Source organism: Pteropus medius, unplaced genomic scaffold, assembly GCF_902729225.1.
Source record: "Pteropus medius unplaced genomic scaffold, Ma_sr-lr_union100, whole genome shotgun sequence".
Classification (NCBI taxonomy): Eukaryota; Metazoa; Chordata; class Mammalia; order Chiroptera; family Pteropodidae; genus Pteropus; species Pteropus medius.
The window spans coordinates 23,629,035-23,640,683 of NW_024342467.1; the positions used below are offsets into that span (position 1 = coordinate 23,629,035).

The following is an 11,649-nucleotide window of genomic DNA, read 5'->3' on the forward strand; positions in this document are numbered from 1 at the left end:
ACCAGGCCACTTCCCCGTGACGACAAAACCAACCCTGCAGCTTTTCCTACTGGTCGCAAAGCCTTCGCCCGGACACCGTCCCGCGCGGGAGGCGCTGTGCTCCCAAGTCCAGCCTGCGTTTCTTTGCTGTTGTGAGCAGAGCATCGCAACGTTCAAGAGTAGACGCTTAATAGTGACGGACACTCAAACTTCCCTAAGTCACAAAGACTCAGACCGGGCAGGGCCTGTGCGTGCGTTTCTGCCGAGGCCGTTACTTGTCTGAAGAGGAGCCCGGGGCACGGGGAGCCAACGCGGACCAGACCGCAGGGCCCAGTGTGACAGTGGCCGCCAGGTGGGCCTCCCCCCCGAGCGCTCCGCCGGAAAGCCCACCAGAACATGTGGACGCAGGGCGCACGCCCGGCACAGATGTGAATCTGTTTCGCGTGTCCGTTCCGTCGCCTGCCCTAAATTTAAACTGGAAAGTCCATGGAAAAATTAATAGGCCATTGAATTGCCAGAGAAGCACAAATCACGTCCCTCCCCCAAGTCTGGGAAGCTGTACAACCATAACACCGAAGCGAGCCTCTGGCGGCGGCTGCTCCCGCAAGGTCTGCTGTGGATTTGGAACATGCTGTATTCATCTTGGAGGGGAGAAAAATCGGCAAAGCCGAGCAGTGTGAGCAGCCCAGCTGCTGTGGGGCCGGCGAGGAGCTGCCCGGGACCCGGGGGTCGGAAGGGGGCACGCGTGTGGGTGCCGGCCGCACACGGCCTGCAGCCCCGCCAGGTCCCCGATCCTATTAGAATTGGGCCATCACGTCTGCCCGGCCCCCCAGGCCCAGCGGGGACGCTGTTTGGTTATGTGTCCCGTGCCGTGTGCGCAGAAGTTAAAGTCAATTTGTTCTGGGCTCCTTATCTTGGAATCTCAGAGGTGCACTGTGACCCACAGCAAGCACGCTTGTGATGCCACGACGGTCTCGGAGCGAGCCGCCCAGCCGGGCGCAGGCTGGCAGGCAGAGACCGCGCTCAGGGACCCCGCAGGCCGACACCCGAGTCACACGCCAGGGTCTGTCTGAGGCTCGGTGACCTTGAAAGTCTATTATTTTGTCCCCATGGCTGAAATGAGAAATGAGTTTTGGTTCTTTCCTTCTTGCTCGTCTATCTCATACGTGAACCATTTTAGGTTAAACGTTAGGGAAAAAAGGCTTCCACTAGATTTTAAAGCCCATCGGCAAAGGCACGTGTCTAACCTTAGCATTTTGAAACGTTAGCAGTTAACTAAGCCGCCAATGGCAACTTAAGCCAGGGGCCAACCTAGGTGCTGCGTGCTGGGTCTCAGGGCCTGGCCCGGGTGGGGATGGCTGAGTGGAACCGGTTACAAGAGTGTGTGAGCATCTGAAGGGAGGCGCCTGACCTCATGGGGTCTTTATTTCCTCCGTCTTCTACTTCTTACTAAATCTGCCCCACGAAAGCAGATTTTCTCCAGGTTTAGAGGCCCGGGGGCCCCTTTTCAGTGAAAACTACTTCCTTCCCAAAGCGTAGCTACTGTCTTCAAAATCTCCCTCCCTCTGCCTTGTACGTATTGTTGAAATTTGCATTTCAGCCGCCCTTTGTGAAATTTTATTAGAATGTCTCCAATAAGGAAGAAACGAATTAAGTCAGAAGATTCCGCAGGAAGATTTTCCTTGGCACGGCAGAAATGAGGCAGCTAGTGTCACAAGGCAGGGGACCTGACACGTGGCTCGTCCACTCTATTTCTCGTGGTTACGCTAATAGGAGCTGACGCTGTGTTCACAAGACGTCATGTTCATTTGCCAACCGTCACAGCGAAGGATAATTTTGTCTGATGAGTGTGTCGGCGATGCGGGAGATTTTCTGTTGCTCCGTATCGAGGCGTCACCTTTCATTTAGAAGTGCGCCACGGTGGGACTGTCCTCGATAAAGGGAGGGAAGGCCGCCTAGAGCGTCTGCCACCGGGCGTTCGCTGTGTCCGAACGCATTAAAACAAGGTCCACGTGGCTTTGCTTGCTACACACACACTCTGTGGGTCAGAAGCAAGAGAAAGAAGCAGCGCATCTGACTCTTGTCCTTGGCTGTCAGGTGAACTAAACTCCCCAGATTTTTGAGTCAATAAACACCGTCATTTTCCTGTTTTCGTAACATACGCTGAGCCCCTTCTCCTCCTCGCTGGCTGGCTCTGTCCTGGGACATCAGTAAGCAGATGCCAGCACTGCGAAGCCCCAGACCCCAGGGAGTTTGCCGCCGGGTTTACCTGAGTATGTGCTTGAAGTGGGCGCCACCACGCCCCGGGGGGCCCCGTGTAGCCGCCTCTTTCTAAGACTGTGCAGCACCCTCTTTGGCTAGTCAGGGTCCAGAGAAGGCAACAGAATTAAAAATAAAAGCCTAAGAATAATCTTTGGGACATCCCAAAGACTTCCTGCATGAAGTGACATGTCGTCTGCAGACCCCGGAGAAGAACACTGAACTCGTTCTTGGGGAAAGCACAGAGCATCACACTGCTAATTCCAGGCACCTCTAAAGAGTCATTTCAGAGATAACTTGACAGAGCAAAAGGAACACGAGTTTCAGAGTCGAGAAATGGCGCTTTCATGGCACTGGAGTCACACCACCGAGCAAGTTTTTTTTTTTTTTGCATCCATTTCTTCATCAAAAAAAATATTGAGCATAATCTCTACACCGGAGAGTCACCAGTGTGAGCGCGTGTGGAAAGCAGCTGGCACTGAGACCGGGCCCTGGCAGCCGCCTCGTGACTGCAAGTCCCCATCCTCGGGGAAATTGCAGAATGGAAAAGGTGAGTCTTCTCCATCAGAGAAGGCCCGAGAGGGGCTTATACCAACTAGAGCGAGAAGGAAAAAGGACACAAAACGTGACCACTCAGAAGGTGACAGCGAAGAGTCTCAAGCTGAGCGGCGTTCTGCCAGCAGGAGACGAGGCGGCGTCTGATATCCAGGCCCGAGGCCCACGGAGGACCAAGCAGAAACTCACATCAAGAATTTCCTTGTTGGCTTTTGGAGACGTGGCTTCTCTCAACTCCTTGATAGCCACGGGGATCTTGACCTTCTCGCCTTCTGGGTTCCAGAGACCCTACGACCGAGAGAGAGGGAAGATGTTAACTGGCAGCCATCACGGCATGCCACGTGCAACTCGTGAGCTGCATGGACTTCCTTGGTGACACCGTCCAGAAGGGCAAGGGACAAGGAGCACAGCTCCGCATTCCGGGGCCATCGGCGTGTGGGTCAGAGCAGTTATACTAAAAAATCCTGGGCTCGTGCTGGTGTGGGGCGTTTCATCCTGAATCCTGAGATACCAGGTCTAGGCCCAACTCAAATGAGACTTTACACGAAGAGGGTCTAGAAGGAAATTAATTAAGAGGAAGCTGTTTTGACCTGGGCTATATTTGGATGCTGTCATTCAGTGGTAGGCAACTGTCCGTCAGACTCCGCCTGTGCCACCACCCCCTAAAAGGTGGCACAGAACAATGTTTATATCTGTGTATAAGTCTCACAAGGCAGCTTATTTGTCACCATGGTTATAAAAGATCTCCCCTCAACAGCTTGGGAAAAATGTTGGAATTTCCCAAACCCTTGGTGACACAAAGAGCCGACGGTAGCCGAGGACCCTTAGCTGGCTCACCCGGGTCGCAGGGGCCCCCAGCCCGGGTCCCCAGAGCGTGGGTGCCAAGTCTCAGCGCCCTCACCTTGTACACCGTGCCGAATGCGCCAGAGCCCAGCACCTTGATCTTTTTGAACTCCGTCTCCTTCAAGACCCTCAGGAGAGCCTGATTGGGGGCCTCCCCACTGGGCGTGAGGGGCTCCACGAGCTGCAGGACACAAGGAAGAAGGGTGAGTGACGCTCGCTCAGCCTCCACACTCCGTGTCCCCGGGGACGTGGGTGTCAGGGTGGTCACCACGGCCACGTGGTCCTGCTGGGGCACAACCAATGCAACCTCCGTTTCTGTGTCCAGGCCAACAAGTTGCATGGAGAAAATTCTGGTGAGGAACATTTCTAAAGGCCGGCCCCTTTGGCAGCCCGTCAGGCCCCCTAACATACAAGTGCAGAGCTCAGAAAGAAACAGCCACCGGCGGGGCTGATGGCATTTTCCAAAGTCACATCTTCTCAACCGCAGTGCCCTCCAGAGAACTCAGCAGTACGTGTTCACACGGCCCTCTCCTGCGCACGTGCACACGCACCGTCCCTAAGCGGCACGGCACGCAGCTCTGCAACCACCTGCTGTGACTCGCCCCAGAAACGTTGGCTCACAACTGGATATTCGGAGGTCCTTTCTGGTTTTCCCATCACGAGATAAAGCATTGCGGCACCATTACAGAGTCACAACGCTAACTCTTGAACGGCAAGTCTGCAGAGGAGGGGCCTTCTTCCCACGGGGCGGCCAGGGCTCAGAGAGGGGCGCCGGGACCACCCCGCCCGCTCACCTCTCTCTCCTGCAGCAGCCGGCGCAGCGTGCGCTTCCGGACGATGTAACGCCTGCGCAGGAAGAGGACGACCCCGAGGGCCAGCACCACCACCAGCAGCAGGCCGCCCACGATGCCGGTGGCGATGGACGGGATCCCGGGCCTGGGACAGGGTGGAGACACATGGGGGGTCAGATTTCACGGCTGGTACATTGCACTATCTCAGAGAGTTTGATACATTGAACTATCTCAGAGACTTTAATCTGTTGGTTAAGTAAACACATAATTCAAAAAAGTGACTCAGATTTTCGTCATGCTTTTCCATAGGAATTCGTAAGCATCCCCAGCGTATCTGCATACACTGGAGGCACAGCACTCCACGTGCACGAGACAGGTCTTGTCTACTGGCCGGGCTGGGTGAAGAGGCCCTTTCGATAATGCTGAGGCTCCTGGGAGGGTCCTTGGCTTTCAGGATGGGACCTTAGCCTCACAGAATGCTTGATGGGTGAGCTCAGAAGAGGTTACAAAGTGACAGGATTCTGCATAGAAAGCATCCATCACTATCTCAGACCAGGGATGACATGCAGCCTCAAACCTTTCAAAGGAGGTTTTGTCTGATTTCCGGGAGAGTAAAACTCAGAACTCAGGTTCTGAAGCTCACCGGCGTTAGTAGATTCTGAGTTGAGAATCTTTATAAAGTTATTACTGAGAGCTGAGTGGGTAAGGCCCAAGATGGTTGCGTCCGCCTAATACTCTGTGAAGCCAATGCGGAGGGTTCCTGTCATCTTGAAGGCCCCGTCTGGCTAGTGTGTTGCGTCCTCGTAGGGGAGAGACTGTAATAATGGCAGGGAGCCTCGCTAGGGGTGCAGGCAGACGCCTAAGAGGCTGGGTGCCCCTGGCCTGCACAAGCTTCTCTCTGGGTGTTCCTGGATTGTTACACATAAGGCTCACTTTCCTACCCCCCAAAGTGGCTGATCATTGGAATGAGAAGAGGGCCATGTTCGGGGTGCATGATAACGATGGGATCCTGGGGAATTTTGAAAAGCACCCCAAAGAACTAAGCAAGGGCCCCAGATGGCTTCGAGCTTGGAAGGGGGAATGAATTGCAGCGTCGTATCTGAAAGAAGAAAATGGTTAGAAATTGAATGTTCGTTGACGACCTGCACGTCCTTCACAAACGGATCAGCTATCTCTATAAACACTGTAACCGACGTGGAAGACAAAGCTGGGGACTGTGCTAGAGGCTCATCTACCCCTCAGGAGGAAGGCAACAGGACTGTTCCGTTTGAGGAAAGGGATCTGTACGTTCTCCGTAGTAAGATGGGGCTACTCTGAATTTGTTATCTACACACTGCTTTCCTAGGTGTGGCTACTTTTACTTATTCAAGTATACGTCTGACTCAGCCCTGAGACTTAGAGTCTTAGCTTTGGACTTCGCCACTTGCCCTTGGCAGTCTAAAAAAAACTTAAAAAAAAATTATTGTTGGCACTTTTTGACATTTGGGTTTCATGTATTGAAAGTGGTAATTTTTAACTGGCCCATAATGCTGAATGTTAATTGTATTTTAAAAAAACCCCTTCCACGCTGGAATGAAATGTAACAGAAAAATGGAATTATACTCCTGAAAAAAAGTTATTATTAAGTGTCTATGCCATTCGAGCTTCTGGCATACTTCATCTTTTCAGGTGGAAATGATAAGAAATATCAGACTAATTAGCAGCATCATTTGCACATAAAGAATGGGCCATCGTCCTTTCGAATTTCTCTTCGGTGGGTCGGATGCACTTCATGAAAATGCTACTTAGAAGACTTTCTTCTCGGCGAGCACAGGGGTCCTCTCCTGTTTGACCCCGTCTCTCCCATTAATGCAGTTTGAATTAATGGGTTTTTACTGTTTCAAAGGGACCATTGAAAGATTCGAGGAATAATGTGCTACAGAGTCTGTGTTACATGGGTAGCCGTAGGAAGGTCGAGTAAATGAAAACTGAATGAAAAAAAAAAGAGTAAAAATAACGAAGAATAGTTCCCAGGGGGGAAGTGATAAAAACCTCACTACTGAGATGTTGACTGTAGTAAAAAAAAAATAGGGAAAAGTTTGTTGTGTCTTCTCAGGCTCAGTGAAGAGGTGGGGATGGGAGGGGCGTCTTTGTCTCTGAGAAACTGCATTTTCTGTGTAGGTCTCTGGATGGTGGGGGGGGAGGTCCCTTTTCATGGCTGGCTGAGGAAGGGCTAGTGAGAGCTTAGAGCCTCCGTGTGGTTGTTTGTTCTGTGGCAATGGTAGCGGTGCCTGGAGGTTTGGCCAGTGTTCGGGGGTATCTAGGATGGCAAACAGGTGTCCTGTGCATAATCCAGGCTCCCCTCTAGTCCTTATTAATCGATAATACCCCTCTTTCGTGCTGTCTGAACAGGAATGCCCAATTCTGGGTGTCTCGTGGCATTTCAAGCAACGACAGCCAGTTGATCGGAACTGAAATGCTGAAGGCAGGAGTGTTGACCAAAGGCTGTTACGGGAGAAAATGCCCCGCTCCCCCGAGCTGGAGCTTTGCCATCCGCCAGAAAGGTCATTTAACCCAGGTCTGTGGCACGGCCAACTGGCCAACGAGGGCAAGAAGAGACGCTAAAGAATGAAACTGGAGCAGCCAAGGCGGTCAGAGGTGGGCCACGCAGAGCAGCAGCGACTGGCCCCTGCGTCGCGTCTTACGTCCCCTCCAGGGAGCGCCCCAACCAAGCAGGTGGCCTCTGCTGGGGACTTCCCGCTGGCCCAGAGCGGGGTGAGAACCCGACAAGGTCACAGGAAAACATCGTCTTTGCCCGTGGCGTGCTCTGGCTTCCCCCACAGGGCCCGTGAGATGTGGCCCTGTGACACTTACCCATGCGTGCAGCCTTCAAGACCCGGCCCAGTGCAGCTGTGGGGAAAGGGAGAGAAATGCACACGTCGATCAGCCTCTCCTCTAACGCTGTCTCTCGGAGGCTTTCATGAAACCATCGGCCGCGTGTGCCGAGTTACTCTCAATCGTTAAAATCACGCTGCATCTCACTTTGCGGGAGGTGGTTCACCACTCGCTTATGATGCCTTTATTCATTCGTCTGTTCGCTGGGCAACTATTTTCGAGTGTCTACGCTGTGACAGGAACTGCTCCGGCACCGAACAAAGCCAGTTTCTGGTCTTCGTTGCGGAACTGTTTTCACTACGATTTTGACATAGGTGCGGCTGTCCCGCAGCGGGCTCGAGACCGTCGCCACAGGCATGGGAGGGGAAGGAGCAGACGGAACCCCTCACTGGGCCATAGTGGTGGGGGGCGGGGTCGGCCGGAAACAGACGCGCGAGGTTAGGCACGTGTCTCAGCACAGAGAGTTCGGACCGGAAAGCCGGCTTTATCCTCATCCGCACACCCAAAACGCCCCCTGAAGCAGAGACAGTATTTGTCTCAAGGAGACTCCTGACTTGCTGGGCAGCACTGGCCAGTGCAAATGTCAGTAGGAAAATATTCCAGTTAAACGGAAAAGACGGATGTGTAGGGCCTGGGGACTTCAAATGTGGGAACAGGACGGGGGCGGGGCGCTCGTCTGACGCGCCATCTGACCCAAAACGTTTCTGTCTCCTTCCAAGGGCTCCAAGCTCTACACCCCGCACGTGGTTTTGAGGGGACTCTGCAGCCTCACCCCTGCAGTGCGTTCAGCCTCCTTTCCTACGCCAGATTCACGGCTTTTCAGGCCGTAGAAGACAACAGAAGGTCTCGTTATTTCACAGTCTATTCCCTTTTAGGACACCCCAAATTGTCAAAGACAAAAACCGTTCACTGATGGACGGCGCTGAAAAAATCTGACCCTTCTTACCAGCCTCCCTCTGCCCCCCATAAGGCAGTCTCCAGACAGAGATACAGTGGGAATACAGTGCAAAGTGGGCGCAAATTAAAATTGCAAATTTGGGACAAGACACGGTTTCACGGGCCTCTGAAAGTGCTGCTGGTAAACCACACGGATTGCTAGAGGCGGCTGATAAAACCCATCGCCACCACCAGTGCGAGCACTGACTGAGGGCTCGGGTGTTCCAGGCACTACTTTAAATACGCTGAACATAGTCACTCGAGATCACAAAAACCCTGTGAGCTATGCACCCTCCTAAGTTACAGGAGGGAAGCGAGGCACAGAGAGGTTAAGGCACTTGCCTGAGGCCGCACAGCTAGCGAGAGATGGATGGAGAGAAGAAAGAATAACCAGTTTCAAAGAAGGTCAAGGATTATGAGATGCGTACAAAGAAATGTGAAATATTATGTATTTCTCTTTCTGGGAGGAGTCTACTTTGATCACCAAATTTATCATTGCAATAAATAAGATACAAACATTCAAAGTGCTTCCACTAAATATGGTCAAAACGGTTTGAATTTCCTTAGTAATAGCTCAGCCAGCGATCAACTAGCTGACAGAAAAAAGTGTCTTCAAGAACATTCCAGGAAATGCCACCTTTTATGAACTGTAGAACAACCATAGAAAAACTCCCGTGTGAATCCCGGTCATCTGCAAAGATACGCAGAAAGCCTTGGAGACGTGGCAGGATGCAGGCCGTCACGCCCTCTGTCACTTACCCCTTCTTGTTTGGACATCCTGGCACTGCAGGACAGAGCCCTGGCAGCATGAACACCATGACAGCCCGAGAGGCATCCCCACTAGGACCGGCCACCACGGTCTGCCCACGAGCGCGTTATTGCTGTGGTCACACCACGGGGCCAAAACGCCCAAACCACTGACTCCAATCTAAACCTCTGAAGGTATCACCCCGAAGTTCTGGAAGCGTTTTACATCTACGAACGGGCAAGGCAGGAAACGTTTTGTTCTGCATTTTCCTTTCTAGGGCCAGAGTTCCCACTCACCCGTATGTACAGTTTCGGTGGCACAGGTGACACACGTGATTGGCATCCGAGAACTTCCAGACCAGCGTGTTGTTTTCTCCCATGATCCCAGACGGGCAGGTCTTGACACAGTGGGGGCCATCGATGTAGTGGGCACACTTTACACACTTGTCTGGTCCCTGCACCAAGGTGGAGAAAGACATTTATACAGGTCTCTCTCTTTTACAAAATGAAAGATACTTTCTACTTGAAATACTTATTGTGAAAAAAATCAAATAACATAGGCATTCTCGGTGTGGAAAACAAGTCTGTCTGTGACTGTGCTTGCTTGATATGACCTCCATTAACAGCTTAGTGTAAAGTCTTCGTGGCCTTAAACGCATATATAAAAACATAAAAGAAACTGTACTATATACGTTATGCGTTTTGCTTAATACTTTGTGGGCGTCTCGCCTTGTCAAGACAACCCTGATTGGCCTTCGTGTATATCTGTACTCGTGCTGGTCAGACAGACTTCTTTGTATATCATTTCTGAGGTTAAACAGAGGCCCTTAGGGAGCCAGACTTGCTGAGGCAAATTTAAGGAAACACCATCCACATTGGTCCCGTGAGAAGCAGGTGGCAGGTAAGGGCAGTGGCGGCTGCCTAATTCGCTGTGTAACATGCTGAATTTGATTCTGTCTGTCAAACACGGAATGCTGAAGTCTCACTTCCTCTCTAGAACATTATTACTGAACATGTAGCTGTGAAACGGAATCTCGAAAAGTCTTGCTGTGCGTTTCTTTAAAAATCCTTCCAATAATTGTAAACTAATATTAACAAAGAACTTGATGATGTTTGATCAAAATGATAAAGCAATAATGACAGATGTCAGGAAGAGTGGAAAGTGGCCAGCGACATCCCCAGGCCACCACGGGCTTCCTCGTTTCGTGGTGAGAGCAGTCGGTGTTAGTTTGGGGACAGGGGACAGAAAAGGTGACGCTCGTGTGGCAGGTTGTGTAAGGACTTTGACGCAGTCCCAGCCCCACAACCTAGCTGTGGGGTCACACGGCCTCTTGTTTGGGTAGCGGGCTTGGACGGCTGTTCCTAGCAGCTACCGGGTGACCTTGGTCACCTTGGTGGCTCTCCACCCGCGAAGGCTTGTCCCTATGACACACGAGTGGGTCACTTACGCGTCCCGTGCAGGTTACGTTCACGGCCTGGGGCAGGCATTCTGGATGGCATTGCACGCACTCAGAGTTCTCCACAAACTCCCTGGGCTCGCTGGGAGAGAGCGGGCAAGAGAGGAAACGAATTAGTGAGCCCCCTCGAGACCCCGGGCAGTTACGACGGTCCGAGCTCATCCGCCTGAAGTTTCAGGCGACACTAATCACCTCTCTCAGAAATTCACAGCAATTTTAGGTACAAGTCCATCATCGGGGATCTGGGACCTCCCTGCAACGTAATAAACTGCTTTGAAACGAATCCCTGCTCATCTTCTCCTGGAATAAACACTCCCGCTTCGTTTGTAACCAAAACACCTCGCCTACATTTTCCTACGGGCGCGATTTTTGTGTCTTCAGGCAAGCAAGCCAACCAGCGGAACAAAGAGAATGGTCCTTGAGAGGCAGCCCTCCACTCTCGAGTTCACGGATATTTAAGTGAAGGTGGGGACAAACGCTCACTCTAGACCAGTACACACGGGAAGAAGGAAAGAGCTGTTCGAATCTGCTCAGTGGTTGTCACTAAACGCCGCGAGTATGGAGCGCACATGTGATAAATTTTGCTTGCAATACTTTCGCCCCTCCTCAAAGATGTACAGGCCAGTGTCACACAGGAAGCTAATGTCTGATCAAAAGGAAAACAGTGTGACAGCTTTTAAGACTGAAATCTGATGTTAACTAACGGGTCTTCACGCCGGGCGGTGAACAAGGAATGTTTACACCCAAAAATGTGTCCCATGAGTCTTCCCGTTTAGGCAAATGGCATCACTTAAAGCAAACATGCCACATTAGTTTTTCCTGTGCTTCTTCTCCAGGTTAGCACGCCTGCTGGGGGAGCCAGCCTTGCAAAGGTAGTAGGCACCGCTGGACCCAGTTCTCTAGCAGAAAGACACAGGCACCAGTGATGTGCTTATTTTAATTTCCTTGTCTCTTTAAAGAGAAATGAAAACTAAAAAAGTGAGGCTAGTGTCTATCTGTAGCAGTAAGAATTGTACCAAGATTTCTTGCTCGTTGAAGTAGCACTGTCCATTATGCAAATTCCTGTTAGGTCAATGAGCCTATCAGCTAAAAGTTGCCCACAGAATTGAACGAGGTCTTTTCATCCTGCTTCTCAATATTTCTGGACCCAAACCATGGCCCAGGCCCTGACAGGGAAATAGGAAGGAAGGCTTCTGGTAGCCATCTGT

At 51.7% G+C, this 11,649-nt stretch overlaps 1 protein-coding gene across 1 annotated transcript in view; it reads right to left on the reverse strand.

Annotated features, from left to right (window-relative positions):
* EGFR (epidermal growth factor receptor) overlaps positions 1 to 11,649 on the reverse strand; it is a 168,861-nt gene that overhangs the window by 18,519 nt on the left and 138,693 nt on the right. The window contains exons 17-20 of the mRNA XM_039862805.1: positions 7,684 to 7,689; positions 4,431 to 4,572; positions 3,695 to 3,817; positions 2,983 to 3,081 (exon numbers count right to left, since the gene is read on the reverse strand). Of these exons, the coding sequence (XP_039718739.1) occupies positions 2,983 to 3,081; positions 3,695 to 3,817; positions 4,431 to 4,572; positions 7,684 to 7,689 (370 nt within the window). The remainder of the gene's footprint in view (positions 1 to 2,982; positions 3,082 to 3,694; positions 3,818 to 4,430; positions 4,573 to 7,683; positions 7,690 to 11,649) is intronic.